Source organism: Aulonocara sp. 'chitande type north' Nkhata Bay, linkage group LG20 (assembly GCF_057382095.1).
Source record: "Aulonocara sp. 'chitande type north' Nkhata Bay isolate Kocher_YH1m ecotype deep benthic linkage group LG20, A_spYH_male_GT1.1, whole genome shotgun sequence".
NCBI lineage: Eukaryota > Metazoa > Chordata > Actinopteri > Cichliformes > Cichlidae > Aulonocara > Aulonocara sp. 'chitande type north' Nkhata Bay.
The window spans coordinates 30,995,539-31,023,287 of NC_141363.1; the positions used below are offsets into that span (position 1 = coordinate 30,995,539).

The 27,749-nt window shown below is 40.2% G+C and overlaps 1 protein-coding gene across 3 annotated transcripts; it reads right to left on the minus strand.

Moving 5' to 3' along the window:
* Positions 1-11,085: 11,085 nt before the first annotated feature.
* LOC147305933 (dystroglycan 1-like) lies at positions 11,086-23,058 on the minus strand. Of its 3 annotated transcripts, none has more exons than XM_086277496.1 (3): positions 22,899-23,058; positions 16,065-16,631; positions 11,086-15,004 (listed from the first exon to the last, which is right to left on the minus strand). In XM_086277496.1, the coding sequence occupies exons 2-3, from the start codon at positions 16,485-16,487 to the stop codon at positions 12,698-12,700; spliced, it is 2,730 nt and encodes a 909-aa protein (XP_086133622.1). In that variant the 5' UTR covers positions 16,488-16,631; positions 22,899-23,058; the 3' UTR covers positions 11,086-12,697. The 3 variants fall into 3 exon arrangements, with proteins under 3 accessions (XP_086133622.1, XP_086133621.1, XP_086133623.1); XM_086277495.1 differs by having other exon boundaries at positions 22,741-23,055; XM_086277497.1 differs by lacking the exon at positions 22,899-23,058 and adding an exon at positions 22,617-22,741.
* Positions 23,059-27,749: the final 4,691 nt, after the last annotated feature.

Sequence of the window (27,749 nt, forward strand, 5' to 3'; positions counted from 1 at the left end):
ACGAAACCAGACGGCATATCATAGTTATTTCTGTGCGTGCGGAAATGTGTGAGTTTGCACGAGAGACTCGGAGAGACTAAAGTCCAAAAGTGGCGTACAAGTGCAATCAGGCGTCGTGTTGTTTATACTGTAGGCTTGCGTAGCTGATGGAAATGTTTGGTGCTCGTACACCGAGGAGCTGTGACCTCTGCGAGAGAAAACGATGCCCACTTGCTGACTTCCTTACTCGCCCGTTTGCTCCTCTTCCCGCACCAACACCCCTCCCGAGTCTCACCGCCAATCCCCTACATGAATAATGTAACATGTCAGATCAATTTGTCCTGCTGATGACCAAGTCTTTACAAGCTAACCGCTCTTTATTCCCGTGCCTGCCTACAAGCATAATGTTACTATTTTCAATATTGATTATTGCATCAAAACATGAATAGGCCACGCATGAGAGACTTCTGCTTCTTCACCCTCTAGGCTGTTACTTGGCAAATGATATATGACCAAGAAATGCCGATTCCTCTTGTCTGTGCGTGTGTGTGTGTTTGTGCGAGAGGGGGAATGATACACACAGGTTTTCAGTTGTTTCTCTTTCCATTTGTCTGGCTTCTCGCTCCACTCCTGTGGGACCAGATGGTCTTTACTTCTCATACGCACAGTCTGTCATTTTCTGTTGCACACAGCCAAGAAAAATCCCACTTATACCCAATTAAGACTAGCCTCTCCCCCACCAAATTAATTGCCTGCGTCAGTGCCTATGTGCAAGCAATCAGTAGGGGCTGTACAGAGTTTAGATTTGCAGCTCAGCAAAAAAAAAAGAACCGAAACAATAAATAACTCAAGCAATATCTTTTTGGATCGTGATGCAAAGAAAAGAAAAACTTTAAAATGCAGAAAATGTGTAAAAAAAAACAAAGCAGGTCCTGGAATCTCTTTTATAAACCTGCCTGAAATAGTATGGGATATGAACTACTCCATCACGAGGCTCTCGGGGCTCCTACGTAAGGACCCACCTGCTTAGTATGCACCTGTTCTGTAGGCAGCACATTCCAGGGAGACTCAAATGGGAGAAAGAATCATCAAAGGAAGGAAACTAATCATGGTGGACTAAGAGTAAGGCACATTCCACCAGGAGGGCTTAAATGTTTGAAACTTTTAAGGGATGCCAGTCACAGATTATAAGACATGGAGTATTTGATGCAGAACAATAGGTTTTATGGGCTTTTTAAAAATGTACACCAGCTTGAAAAGAGTTCTGGCTCTTAAGAGCTGTCTAGTTACAAAAATTGTCAAAACTGTCTTCTCTGTCTACGAATTACAAGCCTGCGCGACCCAATTTGGATGACAAGGTGATGGCGCTGCGCTGTGAAATGTGCGTTTTAGCGCGCACATCATGTGACTTGTAAAAGTCCTGGCACCGAAGGCTCATGCTTTCTTCTATCTGAGTTTTCATGTCAGTTTGGTCCAGCTCCGCCTTTGAGGAAAGCCTTCTTTATCTTGTCAGAACTCCTGATGCGCGCTTTCACAGACAATTTACTGATGCTGGGTCTAGATTAGCTCTGTTTCATGGCTCCTGGGCTCTGGGCTCTCCTATCTCTCCATAAATGTCCAATTATCCAACTCCAGCCAGACCGAAACCTTATCTGCTTCCCATCAGTGACCGACTGAAGCCTGATATAACAGGGGGTGGATAAAGACACTCTTCACTCCACTTATTTCTTCCCCGCTGCATCTTGTACTGGAAACCTCCTTCTGATGCTTTTTGTTTACCAGCATCTTTTCCTTCCACTGCATTCCTTCTGTTCTCCAGAAACCAGGCCAGTTACCATTACCAGTACACAGTGACGTCAAGATTTCATAAGTACAGTAAGCTAGCCACTGGCTAGGCATGAGTCATAACATCCACCATCTTCTCATTGACTCTAATTATCATATGAAGAAAGATCACTTGTAAATTTTGTTGCTCCACCAGTGAAATGCTGTTCATTCATTCGCTCCTTTGTTTGTTTTTCTTGAAGTGATACATGAAAATATACAATGCCTTTCACTCCAAGTGAATAATTAGTCCGGGGTGCCATTCCTTATCTGTCGGTCCACAGAGCAACACCTTGGCTGCACATCGTGTGTATGCATGTGTGTGTTTGTCACAGTGTTATTGCATTTTTAATCAGCGGAAGAGACTAGGCCTCATTCTCATCACATTAGTGTCTCCTGGTATTTATTTCCCTCTCTCTCTCTCTCTCTCTCTCTCTCTCTCAGTGCCTGGGGGGGGGGGGGGGGGGGGGGGGGGGGGGGGGTGTCGGTGGGTGGAGAGAATAGATTTGAAATTTGCTCGTTTGACAGTCGTTAGAGATATGGATTCTGACAGTACACAATTAGCTCAGTCACCTCCTTTATCTTCACTCATCTTCGGCTGAGGGATTTAGTATATGTCGCTTCTAATGTAATGATGGTTATACGTCTCTCACCGCCTCTCTCTACGTCTTCCTTTCCCATCTCTTCAATAGCCAAACTTCTAATTCTAGTTAATGATTATTCGAAAATTACATATCTGACTTCATGGATTTAATTGACTGCTGTGTTATTAGCATGGCTGAGTGAGACGAATGCTCTTCAGAATTTGCAGCTGAGTAGGTGCGCTAATCTGCCACTTTCCCTCAATTTCCCCTGTCACAAAAATGCATTCATGGAGAAAAGACGTACGCGAGCTGGCATAGATCTTATGAATATGTTGCATATTTGTTTCCCGCCTTGGCTGCGTGGAAGATGTAGCACACTCTCAGGAGCGTGTACTTGTATAGAATAAAGTAGTACATTTCTACCACTGAATCACAGCTCAGGTTCAGGACACAAACAAAAGCCAACAGCATTTAAAACAAGGCAGATCATCTGTGGCTCAAACAGGAGCTGACAGAGATAAGTGCTGGCTGAGTGTGAAATTTAACTAGAGAGCTAAGCCCTTGATTTCAGGGAGCATGGCATAAACAATGCATTTCCACATCCCACACAGATCACTGTTATTTCAAAGAAAAGTAAACGCCTAAAGAGAATCAAAATACCAAGATGGAAATGAATAGTTGGGGAAGAGTGATAGAAAATCCACATCAAACAAAAATGAAATGAAAGTGAAAACCAAAACGGTGCTCCTTTTTGTTTGGGAGTAGATTAGTAAAATCAGCTGTCTGGCTGTTATACTTTCATTTTTATACACTTTCTGCTGATCCTGTCTCGGGCACATAAATACACACGAATCCAACTTTAAAAGCTTATACCCACATGTTTTGCTTTGGGCATTGTGCAGGACGTGTACAGTGCAATGATTATAAATCAATTCAAAGTGTGACTTATACTCTTACCTCACGCACTACATCACTGAGGATCGTGTGTCTCATTTTTCAGTTGGCGGTGGAGTGCGGAGAACTCTCCATTTGATTAAACTCTACCCAAAGGCTGCATCAATTATGTATCTTCACAATGGAGTTAATGGACTGCAATAGCAGTTGAAGATGACTTGACTAAATTTCCACATGACATGACCAGAAAAATATCACTTTGGCAATCTAACCCTCCTGAACAGCTTGCCTTGAATGATAAAAGATCAGGTCTGCTTCTGGCTTATTAAATAAAATCACATTTTCTTTAGTTAATTTTTCTGTTTCTCTGGGTAAAACATTCTGTCCTCTGACAGATCTGTCTCATCGTGGGAGATCCTTATACACGCCATACACGTGTAAGCATATGTTCACGTAGCCGCTCTGCTACTCAGGAGACAGTGCATATTCCTTATTGTAACTGTGTGGGGTTATGTGTGTGCACTGCATGTCTCAGCTCAGCTTGCAATCCATTTACCTTGTGATCCAGTTTCTAGAATTCTGGTCTCGGGGGTTTTGATCCCATGAGTGGACCCTCACAGCGAACAGAAGGGGCCCGCCAAGCTCCGACCACACTGTCACTGACCCATCTGGCCATCAAGCCAGCAGGGAGTAAGACCAAAGCTGTGCACAAACATCCTGTGCTTACATGAGCCTTGCAGACTGCACAATGCCTGTAAAAGGTAGAAATGGTGTACAGCAGCAACCACACACTGAGAAACCCTCATGTTTTATTTTGATGTGCTGTGTGTTGTCCGGACCATGTATAATGACATGCGGCACGGTGCATAAACTGACAGTGATCCTGCTGCTGTGTTGTGTATAATTTAGAGCCGAAACAACATGTTGCTTCAGCTGTGATCTTTTCAAGTGAAGCGGAGGTTGGCTCGACATGACATTACAGAGCAAAGGGTTATTTAACCTGACCTCAATGCTGTTGTTTCTCCTTTACTTTGGAATGCAACGCCGCATAAATGGTTCAAGTGACCTCTCACACGACAAGTGTCTGCCGCGCGCCCTCAGCTGCCGCAGTAAGCCTCAGCTTAAAAGGCTGCGCTCACCATTAACGCCGGTGCAAGGCGAATTCTGTCATGTTTCATCCCCGAGTCGATTGTGAAAGTCTCCCAACTTCTTAGCTTTGTCATGCCTCTGAAAATCCACAGCCTCGACGCAAATGGGCTCCTTCCATGACTGAAGACGAGGATTTCCATCCCCAGCTCTGGAATGGATCCAATTTATGAGATAAGGAGCAAAATGCAATTACTCTACACTTTCTAAATCTGTGACTGAATGATGGAGTCTCACAGTTGTCTCAACTTATCTCATTTTCTAATTATAAGTGTGACTCAAGAGAGAGCCGGCACGTTTTATTATCACCGGGAACTGACCGAGGATCACTTCTTTGCTGATGCACTGTTTAATACATAGCATCACATGCATCGATGATACCTTCATTGTTGAGCATGTGATGCCATGGTAACCCTTCTGGAAGGTAATGAATTGAAATAAACACAAATATCTTGTAATAGGATCTTGCTGTCTATACATGCAGAAACTGATTAATGATAACTGCACTTTTGTGTTTAGTTGGCCACAGCTTGAGGCTACCTTTTATTACTCTACAAAAGATGTGATGATCTCATGCAAAGGGCATTAATCAGTATCTTTGCCATGATGTGATGCTACTGCCATCTATTGATACTGCAGCATCTAGCTTTGCTTTCCCCCCGTGCCTTAAAAGCCTTCAGATATCTCACATCACATCTCTAAATGGAAGACCTGTGCAACCAGTACTGACAAATGACAAAATGCAGTAGTTCTGAAGAGACTTCCTGTTCAGTGCTAAGGGCAAAGAAGCTCATTGTGTCTCTGTTAAAAAGCATTTAAATTGACTTACCTAATTCTTTCACAAGATGGTGCTGGAGTCATTGCTGATGGGAGAGCAAGCTGTGGCCTGAGATGAAGAATTCATCACGATCATTTTCAGTGCCATACTTAGGTGCATATTTAGTTTTCAATTTTATTACGAATATACAATCTGTCTAACCCCAATCTTCCTCCTCATTACTTTAATGTGCCGCTAAAAGAGAAAAATTTCTAGAAAATGTGATGCAAAATACCAAAAACAATATACAAAAACCTAAAAATACCACAGTGGTATACAGCAATGCTCATTTGTGAGAGCAAAAATGAAAAACAGTCCTTTTATGTGCAGTTAACCAATTCATAGGCCTATGTGCAATTTAGTTATGGCTTAAAAACAAAAGAAAGTAAAAATATGCTTCTCTGGGTGATTGGGTCCTGGCAATATACTATGATATATGCATACAATAATACATTCTGTGTATAAAGTTGAAAATGGTGTTGAACTACCCAAATGCATGCTCTGTTAGACTTATTTGTAGCACAGATTCAACAAGGTGCTGGAAACATTGCTCAGAGGTTTGGGGGCATATTGGCACGATAGCATCGCACAGTTTCTGCAGATTTGTTGGTTGCACATCAATGAAGAAAATTTCTTGTTCTGCCACATTCCAAAGGTGCTCTATTGGATTGAGATCTGGTTGCTGTGGAGGCCATTTGAGTACAGGGAACTCATTCAAGTTCAAGAAACTGCTTTTCTGATGACTGCTTCCAGCAAGATACTGCACCATATCAGCTCAGATCATTACAGATGGGTACACTGTGGTCACTGTGGTCGTAAAGGGATGAACATGGTTAGCAACGATGCTCAGTAAAGATGCTCAGTCGGTACTAAGGGGCCCATAGTGTGCCAAGAAAAAATATGGGATTAACCTTGTTAAATAAAGGTTAACGAAAAGGAAGATGTTTGGTTTGAACTTCAGAAGGTCATCTTGTCCATGTCTGCGACATGAGTTCCTACCATGTAAATAACTGATTAGAGATCTCCATTAAGAAGAAGTATGTTTTATTCATATTTACCATAAAAGCTCCCATCTATGATGAAAAAGAAAAAGGGAAAAAAATGCTCATATGAGGAGATAATAACCAAAGTGACCTACTAGCAGTAAAAAAAGCCAGTGTTGACATGAGTTAGCAAATTAGCACTCAGGCTAGCAGGATGCCCGTGTATTTACACCACAAAACCAAAGGTAAAAAGAAGTCTCTTCTTCTGTTGTACAAAGTTTATAGTGAATTATTTTATCAAATAAACTTCCTAGTTACTCGTGTACTTACAAGTTTCTGTAAAAAATGTGTTTATTTTGCTAATGATGCTACACAATTTAAGCTAGCAGTATCATTTAAAATTTAAATGCATTTAATGTTTTATTTTTATTTCTAGCATTGATTTTGTTTTTATGTCCTTTGAATGATAAACACATTCTGGCTTTAGCAGATCTGGCTTTGGTTCAGTTTAGTTTTGCTTGGCAGCATTTTTAATATTTTAGTACCTTGAATGCTGAGGTTAAAGTCTACCTCTCCTTATAGATACTCTCCAACCGCAGCACATTCTGCATGATTTAATATGGCCATATGCAAGACATTTTTATGGATTGCTAATAATAACATTTGAAATATATAACTTGTGTTTCGCTGACAATTATCCTTCATCGTTATTATGTTTTTTAGTATGGTGCTTTCTTCCTAATGGGAAACAGAGTGCCACATTTCTTGGGCTTTGGGCATCTAATGAGGCCTATTACTAAGCCGTCCATATCACATGGTGCTGCCCACCATCATACCCTCTCTGCTACTTCCAGTGCTTAGTAGCAGATCGCCTTACCGCCCCCTCAACACTAAGGTACATACAATGACTGATTAGTTTTTCCTTTTTAATCAAGAGAAAAGTTTGTGTCAATAATACAGGGCAATGGAAATAATTACCCTCCTGAGCATAATAACAGCCTGGCTTGGCATGGCTACCGGTGTAATTAGAAATTGTTATGACGGTAGGAATTATAAACACACTTACAAAACAGTATTTCTGATTAGCGGATACAGCTTGAGTTGCATAAACATCTAATGTGGGTACGTCGATACCCGTGAAAGAATTTCAATAACTAAACGCATAAAGTCAAGTATTTGTATTGATCTGTATCTACAGCTGCAGGCTCTCTCATTTTAGAAATGAAAAGTTCAGAAATAAATGAGATTAGTGGCTTTGTGTGAAGAGCTGCAAAGCAACCGCAACAGCAGGTTTTCGAGTAAAGTGCATCAGACACATCAACAACTGAAAGGTCAGTTCAGTTTTCACGAGCTTATACATTTTTCATCACATACATTAACTTTCATTCCAGGTACATTATTAATGAGTGCAGTGGGGGAGGCTGATGAAGTGAGAGATTGGCAGGGTATAAAATAGCCTCAACTCCACATTCTGATGTACCCTACTATTACATCTATTTATTGATCAGCTCAGCTCCATTTCTAGAATCAAATCACTCAGCTGTAGCAATTAGGTAAGTCTTCACCTGGAGTATAAATAGAAAGCAAACGTGCTATCCCTTTGTTTCAAGTCCTTCACCATGTTTAGCAAATTTGTTCATTTTACCAAACAAGGTCCAGCTTGAGTTCTTTCTTTTTAAGAAAAAGAAAAGATACAAACAACTGTTCTTGTCCTCTGTGCCTTTCCTCGACTCCAGAGCTGCTGATATTAGAAACTGTGACTCTTACTGCTCAGCAACACAGTGGTGTGTTATCATAACGGCATATCTAGACGCGACATATCTTTGGTCGTGTTGAACAAAGCAAGCCAGAGGCGATCCTGCAGGTGTTAATGGTTTGGTAAACAGTTTTTAAAATTCCCATCATTAGAAAGTCATTAAAAATATCCGAGCAACCTTTAAGACATAATGCCAAAATGAATAATAGGGGAAAATTCACCCAAGTGAATTGATTTTCTTAATACATTCAGATAAAACTAAATACTACAAAGTGAAGAAGATTAGTGTCACTGAATATATATATATATTTTGGGGTCATGACTTTCTTCTCAAAACTATTAGAAAAAAAAGTCAGATAAATTAAAGTGTACTGAAGACCTTCTGGTGACACTTAACGGCCTAAAACCTCTTTTTTTTTTGGTCAATCTAATGATCCATACGGTGTACAAATGCTCTTAAGTTAATAAAAATCTGGCTAATATTACTGCAAGAGGAGGTGCCATGTCTTCATATTTAAACAAGACACCCCCGACATTAAAAATCACCTGCCTAATACTGTGTAGGTCTCCCCTCATCCACGAAAACGTCGGGCTTGCTGAGGTGCATGCTGTAGGAGCTTGTTTCGATTAGAATCTGGGGATTTTGGACTTCTTGGGCTCTCTGTCATGATCCTTCAGCAGTTTTCGATTTAGCGCTGTGAGGTGCAGTGTCTGGCCATCAGGCAGTGGTTTTGCCTTGAAGGAGAGCTCTTGGCAAGCAACAGTATTTAGGTGGGTGGTAGGTAAGTAGCGTCCACTGTGCTAGTGCCAGAAGCCAAGTTTCTAACATAACATTGCATTGAAATAAGTTAATCAGTGTTACACACTTCACCTGTCAGGGCTGTGGTTAATCTGTGCAGTGTTCAATCACACAGTTAGTGCTTGGAGGAAACAGAGCTTTTAAGTGCTGGCCACTAATATCTCCTGTAAATGAATCAGTCGCCCACAGTTAGATGGTTGTTGGCTAACTGATAAATGATTATTACCTTCAATTTGTAACATAATTCACCTCATAATGATCAATTATGTGTAATAGAGACTGGTGAGACTGAGCAAATGAGAGCATAATTACAGAACTGCCAAAGAAATTTATAATGTAATTTTTGAAATTCATGGACATTTTCTGCATAAACCTTCACCTGCTACAGATACATGACTTACGTATAACAAGTTATGGGAATAAGTCCTTTCTAAAAAAAATAAAAGCGGTCTTTCTTTCTATGTAATGCTATCTAAAGAAATAGCAGAATATAAAGTACATCAAATAGGTCCTGAAGTGTACACCACTGCCATGATGTTTCACAGCAATTCACAGTTTAATGATTTTTCTCGGACTACGCAAAAACCAATCAAAATGTCATGTATTGTAATTTGAAAATATACGTTTTCCAAAGCAGCATGGGTCGGCAGCATGTCAACTGTTTTTGACCTTTTTTGAATAAGCCATTGTAACAACAACTCTATACTAAAAGAATTTGAAAGCAGATATTAGTCATTGTTATTGATATTTCTCCAAGAGACGTAGGAGCATGGAGCCTAAAAAAAGGAAAACTGCCCACCGAAATGCCACAGAAAGGGAGCCCTTTTCTTAAAATATCACACCGTCTCGCAGGGGCTGCTTGCTGTGTGCTTGGTTTATTACAACAAAGAGAGCATAGCTCATGCTGCAAACCCAGCCAACTACAGGAGCCAAATGTAGCATGCTTGTGTAAACGCTGTCAAGAATGTGGCAACATTTTAAGACTGTACCATTATCTACTCCGCTGACTCAAATTCAAGCTCGACTTTGCACAGATGCCCGATTTGCAGAAAAGTTGTCACTGATTACGTGCAAATCAATGACAGTTTGAACAGTTTGAATATACCTGTTCAACTGCTCATTAGCATAACTGATCAACTGATCATGACAGCAACTCAATGCATTCAGTCATGTAGACATATTCAGAACAACCTGAACACTTTTTCAGCTGTTGTTGAAAGACAGAATAATACCCTAATACACACACATACAGAAATTGCTGATCTACTATGATTTTCCTGCACAAACACCTCTGGGGTTTACAGAAAATGCCTTGTTGATGCCAGAGGTCAGGGGAGAATGCCCAGACTGTGTTGAGCTGACAGGAAGGCAAACCATTTGTTGCAAGGTACGCAGAAGAGTATCTCTGAACACAGGAGATGGGCTAAACACTGGGCGCCACTCCTGTCAGCTAAGAACAGGAAACTGAAGGAACATTTTAAAGTAAGCTGGACAATAAAAGATTGGAAAAATGTCGCCTGGTCTAATGAGTCCCAATTTATGCCGAGACATTTGGATGGTGGGTCAGAATCTGGCATAAACAACATAAAAGCATGGAACCATCACACCTTGTATGAACGATTCAGGCTGCAGTTGGTGTAATGATGTGAGGGTTTTCGTCGCATACTGTGGGCCCCTTAGCACCAATTGAGCATCGTTTAAATGCCTACCTGAGTATTGTTGCTGAGCATCTCCATCCCTTTATGGCCACAGTGTACCCATCTTTTGATTGCTGCTTCTAGCAGCATAACACACTATGTCACAAAGCTCAATCATCATCAGACAGTGAGTTCTCTGTACTCAAAAGGTCTCCAGAGCCACCAGATCGCAATCCAATAGTGTAGCTTTGGAATGCGGTGGAAAGGGAAATTTAACATCATGGATGTGCAGCTGACAAAACTGCAGTAACTGTTTTATGCCATTATGTCAATAATAAAATAATGCTGAATACCTAGTAGAGAGGTGTAATAATAAAGTACATATAAACAATTGATCTACTAATCGGAAGGTTGGTGCATTCTAAATATCCTTGGTCAAGATCCTAATCCAGAGTTGCTCTCTGATGAATCCATCGGAGTATGAATATTCGACAGAAAGCACTTAAGCATGGAAAGAAAAAAAGTGCTTGTATGAATAGGGGTGAATGAGGCATATTGTATCATGCTCTCAGAGTACTCAGATATAGAAAGCACTATATAAGAACTAGTCTTTAGTTTCTGTCACGAGTTGTGTTTATCTCCCCTGTAATACACACAGACACATCATCATTGAAAACATGTTTAATGCTGCACCATGTTCTCAAATAAATGGGACTTTACACCATCTTTGAGGCTTTACAAATAGTATTACATTTTATTAATATATTTTCATAAAACAAGTTTAAGACTGTATCAAAAACTCAGTAAAAACATTAGATTTTTAACCATTTTTTCTTATGGTGATATCAGATATGAAATGTACATAATTCACATATTATAGTGGTTTCTTTGATCCCCCATCATATTGAGAATTTCTTTTGTGATGGGCAGGTAAACATTTTATACCCTCACAAACTATAAAGTCTTTTTTTATGATTGTGATCATAAATCTAGACATACAATTAAAAAATAAAATAATTTCCCAATCTGCCCCCTCCCCCCAACTAGGTTTACTGATAAAACACTGACATTATGGAGTGGTTTAATTTCACAGGCACACAATTATGTACATCCCCTTGTCCCCATGCCTCATCTGAACTGACAACAGGCAGTGCACTAAGCATAACAGTGCAACACCTAGAGGCAGAGCAGTGATAATACAGTACTCTTACACCCACCCGCCCCCACACCAACAAAACCAACTGAATATAAGACAGTGGATCCAACTCATCGGGTACGTCTCCATTTCTCATACTGTTCGAAAGCACAGCATTCCTATGGCCCCTTTGTTATCTTTCCAGCATCCCTACAAGGTTTGCCTCGTGACCGCAGACATCTCACAGGCAGATTCAGTGGCACAGATGAACAAAAATAAAATCATTTGTTTTGTAACTTAATTAGGCTACAGCTACAACAGGCGTGATCAGTGTAATGTTCTTTTGTGATCTAGTACCAGAGGAATTTCAGTCATGTAATGAGTTCAAGGATACATTTTTTTTCCCCCTCTCCTCCTCATTCGACCACCACGTAATGCTTTCGGTTCTGCGCAAGACACATAGTGCAAGGTTTAACAAGAATTTGCATAAGTGCAACATTTGCATGTTATTGTCGAGAGGGAGGCAAAAAGCATAGAAGAGAACAGGGAAAGACTCATGTCTAAGAAACAAACTAATTTTTTGTGTAAATAAAATGTTTCATGCTTTCAGTTTGGCATTATGAATTTCATTCCCCTCTAGAAATAACAGGTGCAAAATCTTAGTAAACCTAGCCGAAAAGACAGATAAGAGTGATATAGAACTCATAAAGATTAACATTGTGAGGAAGAGCCTCAAGTCTGTTGTCATGGTGACATCTGCTCAATGGCCCTGTGGGCTTCATTTTTTCCTGCTTCTTTATTATTTTCTATACAATAGAAATAGTACATCATTGAAGATAAAATTGACTCCTCTTGGCAAGAACAGACAAAAAAAAAAAAAAAAAAAAAAAAATATGCAAGAAGTCAAAAGCAGATCTGAAGGACAAAGAAAAATTAAACAGTTTTTCATCCATTCGCCCTGTGCCTGTAGTTGAATTGTATGATGTATTGTCTTATCCATGTTGGTGAGATATATGATTATGGTTGCCTGCTTCTCTATAAAGTCAAAGCCATTTCATTAAACATGTAAAATTACTCCTGTAGTAATTCGACAAGCATCCCTAGATTGCACCTGCTTTCAAAACTCAAAGCCCCTGGTGTGCGTTAGGGAGGCACATAGGGAGGAGGTGACCTGTACGCGGTCATGTTCTTAGGGCGGGAGCCTTTGCCCTCTATGGGCACAGTAAATGGTGGGGGAGGCTGATAAGGTGGGGCATTAGGATCATCATCTTGATAAACTGAATATTCCTCCAACAGATCCTGGTTTAGCAGGGTGCTGTGAGGGCCAGACATGTTTGGGTATTCTGGAGGAGGAAGTGGGGGCTTTTCCTCCTGGAGGATAAGAGGAATGCTGGAGGACGGTGGTGACTTTGAATCATCCAACTCATCTGCAAATATTATTGGAACGCCCTTCTTGATGAAAGTTGCTTGCTCCTCTATGGTCATCTTCCCCTTACGCTTCTTGCGGTAACAAACCATAGCAATGATTCCAGCGATGAGCAGCAGGGCAGCTACTACTACAGCAGGAATGACAGTGTGCAGGTAAACGTCATCAGGGCCCTTAATTGGATCAGGTGAAGGCGTAGCTGTAGGAAGCTCAGGCATTGGCACCTCTCCTGGTGGAATGAATGTGTAATGTTGGCATTTATTGGTGCCACGAACTGAGATGTTAATGGGTTTGAATTCAGGCTCCATGGCTTTGATAAAGACCACTTTAGGGGTTCCTTGGGGATCAGCAATCCTGTTGCTGAGAATTGTGATCTGGTCCTTTGGACAAGGACTCTGCTGGAGACTGTTATTGGTCCATTCCACAACAATTGAGCCCCTAGTGATGCTTCTTAAGGTCACTGTGCTGCTGTTCCGATCTCCCAGGGCATAAGCCAACTTCTTAGTCAAAAGAATCTTTTTATGCACATCATTGCTTAAAGTGTTGGGGTCACCATGAAAACGAGCAGCAAACATTACTGAAGGTTTGTTATTATTAGACCAGCGATGGACTCTAACCTCAAACGCATCCATGATACTCTTCCCCCCTTTGTCAGTGGCTAACATGAAATACTCATGATTCCCCTCATGTTGCTCCTCTGGAAGGCCATACAAAAGCTGGATAGTGCTGTTGAACTGGATCCAAGATGTTTCAGTTACTGGTTCTTTGGGTGTCTTCTTTAAAGTCAAACGCAGCTTATCAGTAGTACCATCCTCTCGGTCATAAAATGCATCAGCAGCAATCTTAACCTCGAAGTATGTTCCCACCCATGCAGTCACCTGATCAATGGGGTTGCGGATCTCTGGAGTTGTATTAGAGTCCGGAGCAAGAGAGAGAGCTGTTGTGCGCCTAGGTGGTTTAGGAGTTGTGGACTTCGGTTCTCGGGGAGGTGGAGTCGAGGTTTTGGGTTTCTTAGGTTTTTTTGTGGAAGAGGGCTTGGGTTTTTTAGTGGTGCTTGGTGGTGTTGGCACTGCAGTAGCTTCCACAAAAGTAGGCCGGGTCATGGTAGGTTGAATGGGGATAGTGCTTGTAGTTCCTAGTATTCTGGTGGGTTGGGGAGGTCCAAAGACAGGTGTGTGAGCTATCTGATCCCTGACCCTCATGGTAGGCTTGACTGGAAGGGGCAAAGGGCCTCTGACAGGTGGAGCAGAATTATCAGTTGCTGGGGCAATAGAGGGTGATGTTGGAGTGGGAATAACACGTGAATATGGCTCTTGGTTAATAGTTGGAGGAAGCAGGGAGGGCACTGGAGTAGGAGTATTGTACAACTGCCGCCTGACCCGTCTGACTCCCTGGGGCTTTTTATTAACAATGTGCCAGCCAACCACTGGATAGCCCAGCCTAGCTGACATAGTCCCATCCTTTGCTGAGGATTGGACACTGCTAATGTCAGGAACGCTGCCCTGGTCAAGAGCACATCCAACTTTCCATGACAGTAGGGCGCCGTTTTCCACCACTTTCTTTGCATTTCCTGGTCCAGCCATGAAAGCAGACATGTCAAATAAGCGGTTGTTGACAACAGGGACCACCCTCATGTGTTCCAGTGGCACATGAGAGAATTTCCTCATATTGCCCAGTAAGCTGGCCCTCTGTTCAGCAACCATCTTTGTCAAGTCAGCATCCAAGATGACAGTAAGGACAGTGACAGGCTCCTCAGAACCACAGGTGAAAGGCTGCAGGCCACCAATATCAGACTGAAGTGTGATTAGGGGTGGCTCAGTATCAGCTCGTTCTTCTGGGTATACTTCAATAGAGAAGACTGTACTGGGGAATACTTGGCTACTAGTCTTCTGACTTTGCTCCTCACCTGACACCATGATATGATATACACCTTTATCTTGCTCCAGAGCCAAACCTCTGAGAATGCAGCTCTCTCTGTCCCAGTATAGCCAGGAGGGTAAAGTCTCCCTTCCCATCTCGGTGAGCTTCAAGAGGGAAACAGGAAAAAACAAAACACGTCATTACCATTTTTTTTTTTACAACAAAGATAATTTTGAGATAAAAATTGAGCACATTCATTGACTGCTCCATATCAGAAGTAGCTGCAAATGACTTTGAAAATGTACAAGGATTCAAGTAATATCAAAATTACCTGGTCTGACTAGCAGATTAAATTCTATGACACAGAACAAAGACAGACAAGTATATTTGAAGTAGTAATTCGAAGATTCATAGTCTTGTCTGGGAACATGTGAATCTTTTTTTTTTTTATATTTCACATTGAACGAGCTGCCAGTAAACGGGACCGTCATTCAGTTCAGTTTATCAAATCCTTCCAAACATGAACAGGAAGCCGAGTGAGCGTCTATTCATAATAAGAACTGTGAGTCATCACTCATCATTTTGAGTTATTACTGTATGACAGGATATCATTCTGCATCACCACTTGGGCCAATAATAATCTCATCTCATTCGTAAGTCTGACTTGAACAAATTGCAACAAAGTCAGCTTCAATCAGCAGTGATACAGTGATCAAATCTGAAGGGTAAATGGGATAAGACAAATCTCCACACCAACTGAAATTCAAGGCGAAAAAAAGAGACAAGACTCAGAACAACAAAAAATAGGTAATGTGTTAAATTTTGTTTCCTCAACCACACTTAAGTTCAGTTATACTTTCATTAGAGGCCCAGAAAAAAACAAAAATTTAACACACTTTTCTATATAGCTTTCATTTAGTTTAGTATAAGAATGAATTTTAACCTTGGGGGGGGGGGGGGGGGCCTTAACATTCAGTTGTCTTTTTTTCTCCTACACTACATCCACACTGAAGAGGAATATGGTTGTATTTTCCAACAAATAAAAGGAGCTCAAATCTACTATGCAAACTTTATTAATATAGACCATTTTTGTTACCATTTGTACAGCAACATTGTTCTTTTCTTCACAGAGAAAGATTTTTTTTTAAATGTTAATTTATAATTAATAAATTGCCACATATATCACCATTAGATTCATCTCAATGATTTTGCTGGTTTTTTTACCTGCACACTGCAGCCTGCATGGGCACGTCCTGGTGGTACCTTCAACTGGAACACCTGGCCCACAGTTGCTGAGGAGTCAGGGATACTGGTGTGCACTCCCTCATTCTTTGCAGAGGAATCTGGGACAGCTGTGGGCGGCCCTTCACCAACTAAGGATGCTGCAGCGTTGAGCTCAGAGAGCACAGAGGACTGCATGGATGCCTCTAGTTCCACAGATATCATCTCCACAAGTGTCTCTTGCTGTTCTGGTACTGTGCCCTGAGTCAGGGTCGCCAGAAGCCCCATTATCAGAGGGATAGTCCTGCACGAAATAAGCCTGCTCCCCCCAGCATCCCCACAGCTCACGTCTCTCCGTTTATAGTGCATAGCAATAGGCCTTTGGGCTGCCCAACAGATGTCTATGAACAACTGAAGAGGCCACATGCACTGAAGTCAAACTGATGATATGCTTGACAGTCAGATTCCTTAGTGATTGGCTATGCTTGAAAATGCAACGGTTTCTCTTTGTTGTCCTCTGTGATCCATGAAGAGATCTTTGGCAGCCTGCTAGACAGCCATGACATCTGGCTATATAGAAAAGAAAAAAAAAAAATGAGGGCAACAAAGTGGAAACATACATAAAAACATCAGTGTAAACATACATCTATTATTACAGGTTGCGTGGTAGTTTCTGCAGACATCTATTATGGTGGGGGTTTTTTGGCACTTGTTTACCAATTAATATTAATGTCCATAATTCTTGGTGTAAATATATGTACTACACAGTAGAGGGTCCTGAAAAATTGCTCAGTGGAAAATAAAAAGGATCTGCTATGACACTTCATTTTTCCATTTATTTAGAATGCTAAATCAGCAACAGAAAAAAAACCTCAATGTCTCACTCTGTCACTGGTCCATAGCCCAGCTTCTAAGAAGGAACCCAGAATTAATACATAATGACAAACCACCACAAATGCCCATTACATTACACATCTGCCAATCCAAAAAAAAAATTCACTTTCTGCCAAGAACCCTCAAAACACTATTTGTCTTATTTTATTGATATGCAAATTGCAGCTATGCAACTTTAAATCTGTGGTTTATGGTGTAAAATGGCAACAATTTTTAAGTTATTAAATTGTTTTTTGATATATTAAATGTCTGACATCTTAATTTACAGCTCACCATGGAGTCAAGTACTGTCAAGTATTATGCATGGCCTAGTGAATGAAAAGGATTTGAAACGGTATTAAGCTTTCTCACTGTAATCTAGAGCCACAACATTATTCAGGTAAGTTCCCAAATGCATTCTTCTTTAAAAAAAAAAAAAAAAAAAAAAGTTCAATAACAATGTAACATAATGTTAATACATTTTAAATACATTATTAGAAAAAGAAAGAAAAAAAAAGTTGATCACCTAATGATCTTTACTTCTATGCCACGCCATTTTGAGTTATAATGAGTCTCATGAGATGATGGAGTGTCAAAGGTTGTTTGTCTTTGTTGTAAATTTTAATTAGATGCCCTGGGGAGTCTCCATTGCGCTGACCTAGCCAACCCCAATCCTGTAACACTCAAATGGGCACAGGAGGGTCAGCCGTTTGCCCAGAATCCTAATGCTTAACTCGCACAACGTATGACATCAACAGACACACTCCAATATATTGTCAAATAGTGGCTACACTTGTCCCTCACTAGAATCCCTTTATGTATAATCTAAGCCATAGAAAAACAAAACAGTTAATACACAAATTGCTCATTTATCAATGCTTTATGCTGTCTGGAAAAAACTAACAATAAAAACAATATTACCGGGATGATTCATACAAGAAAGCGCATAAAAACTAAAAAGGGCAGCCGTGCAATGAAAGGAAATGAATGAAAGGAAACTCACAGGAAGCAAGACATCACAAAATATATACACAAGTATTTACTTTACATTGGTGGGAGCACAGGCTGTGCATTATTGTTTTGCAATAAGCCATTAAATTTAATGAACATAATGAAAAGTAATCATTACTGAAATCATCCATGCATGAAACTCTGGTGTACCTGTAAACTGAAATGCAGCAGCAATAACTCTAATGTTCAGATTTGATTGTGTCCCTTACTCGCTCTCCTTTAAAAAGCATTAAGACAATCTATAACATATTTAAACTTGAATCTCTTTGGAAAAGAAAAAAAGAAAAGAAAAAGAAATTATAGTTGCACGGTGGTTAGCACTGTTGGCTCACAGCAAGAAGGTCCTGAGTTCAATTCCACCATCAGGCTGGCGTCTTTCAGTGTGGAGTTTGCATGTTCTCCCTGTGTTTGCGTGGGATCTCTCCGGCTACCTCCCACAGTTCAAAGGCATGCAGTTAGTGGGGTTAGTTTAATCGGTAATTCTAAATTGCCCATAGGTGTGAATGAGTGCGAATTGTTGTCTGTGGCTGTGTGTTAGACAGATTGGCGACCTGCCCAGGTGTACCCTGCCTCTTGCCCTAAGAAAGCAAGGATAGGCTCACCCCCCACCCCGAAAAGGATAAGTGGAAGAGGATGGATGGATGGATAGTTCCTAAGAATAACTGTTACTTGCTACTACATCACTGACACTCAAACACCTGGTTGATCAATTTTATGCAAATAAGACAACCTTTAAAATTTGTACCCATTCTTAGTTCCTACTGTTATCCCCCCCCCCCCCCTGCCCCCCAAACTCCTTACACCCATTTAGTAAGCCTTATTGGCAATTTGTGTATTCTAACTCAGCTGATTAAACAGCTGAATGGATGCATTTTCTCTACTGGAAGGTTTTCAATAGAAAGCAATGTTGCAGGTGGGAGTGATCAGAATCTCAGAGGGAATCTGAAACAGCAAATCCTGCACATTATTTGCAGACCTCTATCAATTTGCTCATTTCACTGCTTTTAAAAAAAAAAGGAAAAAGAGGAGAAAATTGGAACATCCCTAAGCCAACACCTCTTTTTAAGGTGTTAATAACGTTTATAATATCACACTGCAACTAAGAAGGCATTTGGATGGGATATTTACTTGACTAAAGATACCATGTTGCCTTTGTGATCTAAATTATTCTAAACACATTAAATGTTTTAATTTTAGTGATTTGCTTTAAGTAGCTAAAACATGTTCTTCAGAAAAGCCAATTACGAAAATAACAGTTTACATTACTGTAAAATTTGTAGCTCGAAATATTGTCATTACTTTTGTGGCAAATTAATACCCTTTTCCTGTTAACCCGTCAAAATGGTACAACCAACAACTACTGTTCCACGTTTTAAATATAGATCGTTCAAGTTCTTTTTACAACAAGTGCACATTACAGTAGTTTTCAAGTCAACCAATGCCCCAATGAGACTAAGAGAGGACAACCCTCAATTTATACAGATATATAGATACATATAAGACTATTTTTGTTTGCTTGTTTTGAGCTAATACCATGTGACAACTAATCAGGACACTAAACAGCCACACATGAACAACTCCAAGTACATATACTACAATTACCAGAAAGCTTTAGGTTTATATATGGAACAAAAAACAACAACAAAACTCCAAACCTAAATGTAATAAATTTACTGACATGTAAATTTGGTCACATTTGAGGTTGCTGAACTTGCATGTCTAGACTGTTACAAGCATCACTACCCTGTCTCCCAAATGCGGTTGGATGAATGTCTAAGATAAGATAACCAAAAAAAAAAAAAAAAAAAACAAAAAAACAAAAAAAAAACACAACCCCAAAACAAAACAAAAAACAAAATCACAGATCAAAATCCACTGCAGGTATGTTGTATCTCACTCTGATTTGGACTGTTACGACTACACTGCCAGATGGGCAAATGATGATATACAAGAAAAATTCACATTCTGTATCCCCCACCAGCTTGCTGAAGAGACATATCAGAGGAGGAGCATTTTATATACAAAATATATTTACACAAAGGCACTTTAAAACACTAGTTTAAAAAAAAAAAAAAAAAAAGAAAAAAAAAAAAAAAGAACACAATGGATTTGTTCTTCAAATATGAAGTTTGACGCCTACTCCGCAAAAGAGTACTGAGTCACACCACACCTAACACATAAACCAGGTTGAAACATGTTGCTTATCTGGGATTTTTATCTGAGTCACTTCAGTGGGATTTCAATCCCCTGTCCCTCTCCCCCAGTTCTCTTCTGACTCCAAACCCAGGCAGTCTCTTTAACACACATACATCTTGAATTGACTGCAACATGCAGGCTGAGTGTAAAGACAAAAGGTACTGCTTGAGCCGTGTATCCATCTGTGTTCAAAATGTAAAACACAAACATTACCATGAAAACAGTTTACACCCATAAGCCTTATTTAGACTGAGCACCACACCTCAGGCTGCTGCCACACACAAATGGGGGGGGGGGGGGTAGGCAACATCTGAGCATCAAAGTAAGCTCTCCACAGTGTGACCTAGATTTTAATCACGTTCAGTATGTAGGAAGTTTTAAATAAAAGTCAAACGACATCTCATTAAGAAACATTAAACGTTTCAAATCAATGTGCATTTGTAGTGTTCCAACACGCTGTTCAAATGAACAACTAAACGGCTTTAAAATTCAAACATCTGCATAACAGGGTGTGTTTAAGATGAATAATCCTCAGGACTAATTAGGATGTGTCATTTCAGGAAAAGCCCAGCAATCTAAACATTGTTTTATAAAGAGATTACTCATGAAGTCTGGGTCTCTCTGGTGTTCAAATCATTAAATATATCAAAAATAAACTAAAGTGTTCTTCATCAAAGCACTCATTCAAAAAGAAAATAAAACCTATTCTGGCTTAATTACCTTTCCCATTGCACATAAAAGAGTATAATTATGCACCATTGTTACTGTCATATTTTCTTTGTAGCAGCACTGAGGCCGAGTTACATAGCACTCCTTAAAATATTTAAAGGATACTTTCAAAACCCCAGCATTAACCCAAACCTCATTAAATTGTTCTGTTTTATACACATAGTGGAGCCAAATACATATGCTACAACAAATCATGTTCCTATGACAACTGTATAAATGCTTGAAAACATCAAAACCTCCTCATTTCTATGATAAAGCCTTTTTTTAAAAAAAATCTATGGTAAACAAAGCAATGACACAGACTTGAGCGTGGGTGATTTCTGCCCATTTCACATTGAGGCCCACACTAGTGGGGCGACGACACCGTTTAACAGCCGTGGTATCCATGCAGTCTGCAGTTCAACAGTAGTTAAAACTTGAAAACCATCAAAAATAATTAGGGCTCCGATGCACAGTGGCACTCTGGGCCAATTGAATTGACGTACCACATCCAGCAGCCTCTAGATAGTGCATGAGCTGAATAACAAACATATCCACAAGACAAGCTTGCTTTGCAGTTGGATGTTTCCCTTGTGTTGCCCTCCACTCTGTTCAACAAAGTAATGAAATAATGTGGAAAGAAAACACAAAATCGGCCTTGACTGAGTCAAAGTGTAACCTGCCGTGGTGACCTGCGAGCAGCTCGTTTAACGCTACAGGAAAAACTACTGTATGCTGTCAAACGCAGGAAGTCAAATCACACTTCTTTTTTTCTGTAAATGAATTCACAGCTCTGTAATGCACAAAGACGCAGTGGAGTTTCAGGAGAAAAACAGCAACTAGCCAAATATATTTTAATCTGGAAATTGGTCCTTGTTCAGATCTAGGTTACTGATTAATTTTCCTTCAGTCGTGAGAATTCATTTATGGCCGAGACTACTGATGTTTGTGAGGTTACAACCCGCAAAGCAAGGTTAAAGCGAAGCTAACGAGCTGGTATAACGTCAAAATTCGATATTCACCCAGCTTTAATAGAAAGAAAAAGAAGAGGGAAAAAAAAACACTCAGGTTAAAAGGAAATTAGCGATGTAACAGATGCATATACTGCGGTCGTTTATTTTTTATTTGTGTGTGTGTGTGTTTAGTTAAAAACACCTAATTTACATGTTTATAGGATTGTTAGTAATTTTGGGTAGCCAGTTATTGCCCTGGAGGTAGTGTCAGCTAAGTAACTAAACGTTGGCTACCGGGCCCCGTTTCCTTTGCCCCGTTTCCGTCGGGCTCGGTAGACGAGGCCTTTGTAAATGACAACGCCGCCTACGACGTTCAACCTTGATAAACCATTTGGCAACCCGCAGTAAATAAACTCCACCTTGACTGCAATACAAGCCTCTAAAACTGCAGTAAACGTATAATCGAGGAGCCGCGATGCGTGCCATCCCGAGCCCGTCCATCGCTAGCTCAGGGATGCACCTGTTCTATTCTAGGCGGACCAGAGCAGCGAGCTGCTGCTGGGGTATTCACCACAGATGCCCGACTCTCGCTCTCGGAAAATAAAAAATAAAATAAAATAAACGCCGCTAATCTCAAACTCATACACGACAAAAACTAGGCTGCATGGCAGCACGCTCCATAAGCCACCGTCCGAATACATCAACTCACAAACACTAAAATCGAAGAACCGGACCGAGGTTTGGTAGCCACCGAACGGGCTAACTAACAAGCTAACAGCAGTAGAGTATAGTGGTGACAAATATAGCTCTTTACCTGCCTCGTCGGCCGAGAGGAGTTCGTGCCACAAAATGCGCCCATTTAAGTAAAGACGAAGAGGCAGACGTTTTTCTTAGTGCCACTCGTGAAAAAGCAACGGAACCCCAAAATTCAAACTGACCTTGTTAGCGAGCTAACGTTAGCTAACTCGCGCCGTAATGTCTCCTCTTCTACCCTGAGAGCGCAGCGAAGACTTCTCAAATGCCATAAAACATGCGCTTCCCTTTGAGCGCCACGGGAGGAAAAAATAAAAAGTCTAGTATCGTGTGAATAGGGTACCTGGGCACAGTCAAGGTAACATATGTCTCCCCTCTGGGTTGGTAAGTCTACAGACACTTCACAGCTCTGTGTTGTAATTATGTCGGTTACTACCCCTCCCCGGCTGCCTCGCTCTATCCTTCTCTTACACAGGTCTACAGGTTGAGGCCGATCGTGTGTACCAGCGTGACTCCACCTCCCTTTTATTTGGAGACGTGCAGGTGAACGCAGAATAAAGTGATGCAGGACAGTATGCAGCAAAACACAAGTTCCCCAGTAACCTAACCTCACAGTGTTGCTTGCGATGCAAACTTCAGTGAGGGCAAGTATTTCCCTGCAGAGCTTTGTTTTATTTTTATGACAATGTGCCTCTCTGATGATGATTAAAAAGGCAAGTGCAGGTATTCCCACTTGTACTTTTGTTCTGCCGTGAATGTACCCTTTTAACTAACACTCTTGAAGTGATATATTTGACTTTCTTTCTGTGCTTTATAGCAAATATTATGGGGTCATTGCAACGAGTTGGCAAAGATATCTAAGCTGTTGCGGCAACAGTTTAGATTGTGCTTGTTTTTCGCTGGAAACTGGTCAGATATTTTAAGGGTCACTCGTGGTCTGGAGGTTATATTTGTTCAAAGAAGGGTTTTGAAATGATTAACAGCTGAACTGATTTTCTGTTTGTGCTGGTAGAAATACAGTCCGTGTTTGCACATTCTTATCGTCAAAACAAACTAAAAGCTGGAAGTGGGGTATTGTGTGTGCGTGCACGGTTTTCACCAATGTGCATTTGCAAGAGTGATTTTTTTGTTCTCAGACTCCTGAGTGAGGGCAGCTGTAATATTAGTCACAGGGTGCACGCATGTGGTTGTTTATGAGTCCAAGGTTTAAAGGAATTAGGTGTTTCTAGGTTAACATTTCATTGCTAAAGCATCCTTGGTAAGTTTCTGATACATTATGTAACGTGTGACGTTTTCAAATGTCAAATATATAAAATCCTGTACCAGTTAGAGCTATGAGGAAAAAGGTCAGTATTGGTTCGTGGATTTGTTTAGCAATGGTTTGAGCTGCTGCCTGATTGCATTGCATAAAATTCCTTAAAATCCCCTTTCTTCACCTTGACAACTTCTTACCTTTCCTCTTATAGGTGGAACACAAAGATGGTGGCAATCCTTTGTGAAGATCTTTGAGCCTGTACGAATGACTGGTTGCATTAAGCCTGCATTATTATGTTTTTAAATAGGGCATGAGCTCTTTTGGGAAAAATACTTAAAAGACGAAAGGAAAGTTTAAAGAAAATGGAACATTTTCCAGACTGACAGTCGGTGTTGAAAAAGAGGCAAGCAGCACAGTGAAAACCTTCAAATGAAACAACAATTATAGATGTCATTATACTGCCAAATAAAGCTGCCAAATAAAACTGCCAGATAAAATGGTAAAAATGGGCATTCTTACTCACTTTGCCAACAAATGATTAGATGTCTTTTACCCTGCAGAAAATATTTGCCTGAAATATGTGGTTCCATTTACATGATGTCATCATCATAAATAATCATGAACAATAAATTGCACAAATATCTTGGAGCAAAAAAATTGACTCTGTGTTTATGGCAACAAAGAAAGGACTTTCATATACTAATAAAACCCTTGGCAGCCATGAGGAGAATTTTAAGATGGAAAAACAGTAGCTGTCTGTAATAGTTCACAGACATGTCAGTCATCCGAATCGCTTTGACTCTTTGTTCACCCCTGAAAGGCAACATGTATATACAGCTTCAAGAACATGTTAAAAAAACCCATTTAGCATTAACATGATTTATTAGATATATTCACAAATACAGGCGAAAAACAAAATGCGATGAAGCACTTTTCACATCTTTAGTAAACCTGCTACCAGCTGTGCAGGCTGCAGAAAAAAATGTACTTTTCAGTTAAGTAACTTATAGAATCTCCTTTACCAGGAAAAACCTCACATGTTTACTGATTCCTCCTTTACCTCATCAGATGAGACTTTTGGATCATTGCTCAATATAGACATATTTCAGTTCCTCAGCATTTTTGTGATTTTGTTTTTTAATTGTGCAACTATCTTTTGATGAAACTGCATCACCAGTGGGTTGCATTTCCTGTTTTTTCCAACCACTTTTGTTTAATTTTTCTTTCTGTGGTTTCGGATATTGCAATGTCACTTCTCCTGAGCGTCATGGACTGCTTGCCCCGTGATTCTATGTTAAACTTAGTTTAAACAAGTTTTGAATACATACGTTTTTTCACTGATCTCATGGCGTTTTGGCCAGCTCCCAACTACGACGCTTCCTCCTCCGTGCTTTACCTTTGAGATTTCTATAGTCCTTTCCGCCTGAGCTGTTTTGTTTTTACCACTGGTTTCTTTTTTTTACCTCTTTAATGCAATCGTTGCAAGGTGTCAACTCCTAGGTAAATTTTCTCAGTTTGCGGACAGATTTATTATTATACCATTTTATATATAGACCTTTTCCAGCTTCATGGATCTCTACAGTGCTAAGTCTTAGGTTGCGGTGACTGAGACTTGCTCTGCACTAACCAATCTTTCTTGAGAACAGCATACTTTGTCAGAAGAATATGCTAAATGAATGCCTAACTCTGAGTAGCCTTTGGAAAAGTTGTTGAAGCTCAGATGACATTTTATGAGTAATCGATACAATAAAACATTATCATACTATATAAAGTGCTCTGACGTGGCCATTGTATATTAGCAGAATATGCAAGAAACTGCAAGAAACTGAACTGAATTGAAACGAATTGAAAATGTGATGGATTTAATTAAAGGCTTTCTCTTGCAGCTGCCTAGCTGCATATCTAATTGAGAGTACATGTAGCATATTGAGTATTTTAAAACAATATTTTATCTAATGCACATTGTAATGAATGTGCATCTGTGCTTTAATTCTTTCGGAGTTAGCACTGAAATATGTGCATAAAGAATTCATCATCACGTAGCAAATTTGTGGGACAATTTGCTTAAATCACAGATTACAATTTGCACATCACACTACATACTACAGTCATTGTAATCAGAATCTATTTTTTATAGGCATGTTGCACCTAATTGTCTCAAAATTGAATTAATACGCCATCTGCACAGACAATAATTAATAAATTATATCATTTTCAGGTGAGAGGAATGCAAGCGTTTACTAATAGTTGCTGTTCTCTCATCTTATTGTTTACACTCAAGACAGAAGAGGGATTTTCACTGCAAATGCATCGCCCGGCTCTCATTTTGTCTCAACTGACATACACAACAATACTTGCAAGTCTACTAGACCATGATAGGCCCACCGCAGAGGGGCTTTCATGTGATTTCACATATCAGTCTGACTCTTGATGTGTGAGCACAGAGAAAGAGAGAGGATTAAGAATCAGCTGACTCCCCACATTTTCTTCCAAGTGACTTATTAGAAGGGTTATTCTGAGCGGTCTGCTAGACCGCTGAGGGGGTTGGCTGAGTAGTGAGACCCTCAATGAAGCCAATTTCTCTCACAATGGTAGATTACTTTAGACAACCTTCTCGGCTTTACCCAAAAACAAACGGAAGGAGCCTTTTGTACTTTTTCTCTGTTGTGCTCACAGATCTCTCTCGTTCGCCCACAATTTTTTCTCACACATCATAATTTAGTGTATCTGCAAAAGTGTTTTGGACTCACATGATGAGGCACAGGGCTACAGTAATTTGCTGGGCCATTTCATCAGGGTCAGCAGTGAAACACTTTTAAAAATGTTCTGGGAACATGTCATTTACCTGTAACAAGCTTTTGTTTCTGGTCTACTGTGGACACTTGTTTACTCTGTCATTTGTCATGTCGTTCCAGCAATAAAACAGGAAGAAAGATGATTTCCTTTCACTGCAGCATCTAGACCAGACTACCATTTCCTTTTCCATCCACGTGCCCCTGGCTATCTGTTCTTGCTGCTCAGCACAAATAAGATTTCCAAAGAGGTACCATTATCACTTGTGCATGTTTACGCTGAAACACGCTGCTAACAAGCTAACACACTGTGAAAACCTCCTATTGATGTAAAAGAAAAACTAATTATTTGCCAAATACTTTGTCTTGTTGAAAAGTAATTTGGGACTTGTGATTTCAGCTTGTCATATTTACATGCATCTCAGAGCAAATTAATCCCTTTTTGGTCTTGCTGCGGTGAGTTAGCTGATAATTTGCAAATTAGATGCATAATTAATCCACAATCAGACGCCCTAAAGGCAATTAGAGGCGATGGGACGCTTCTGTACTTCGACCAGTGGCAGGTCAGGCTGCTCCATTACAGGGTAAACACAAAGCTCTTAAGGAGACTTCATGCTAAATGGAAGTGTGAGGAAAGGCCCCTAATGACCGTTGTGACTGGGGCAATATTTTGGTTATCAGAGACACACACGCCTAATGACTTTGAAACACATCAAGAAGACATCAGCAAATACAGAAATCATCAAAGGGAATGGCCACAGGATGACCCCAATGAAAAGCTGTAATCAAATCCCAACCTGGCGACTGAACAGGCCCTCAATGGCCCCTTAATGTGTTGTGTAACTTTAGCAGTTACCTGAAATACCCTAAACACAATCCAACACTGCACGATTACACAGCCATAAACAAGAGTCCAAATGAACCTGAACCTAATTATGATAGTAGCCTTCCACAAGTTCTCATCAATACCTTATTTTCCATTATAAAGAAGTCTCTGACCGAGCGATGACCTTAGAAATGTCTTATTTTAGCTCCCCCCCCCCCCCCCTTTTTTTTTTTTAATGGTAGCATTATTTTTTCAGTGGAATTGTTTGCCAAGGTATTGGCTGTGTGGTTTTCCCATCTCTTTTGGACTAGATTAAAAAAA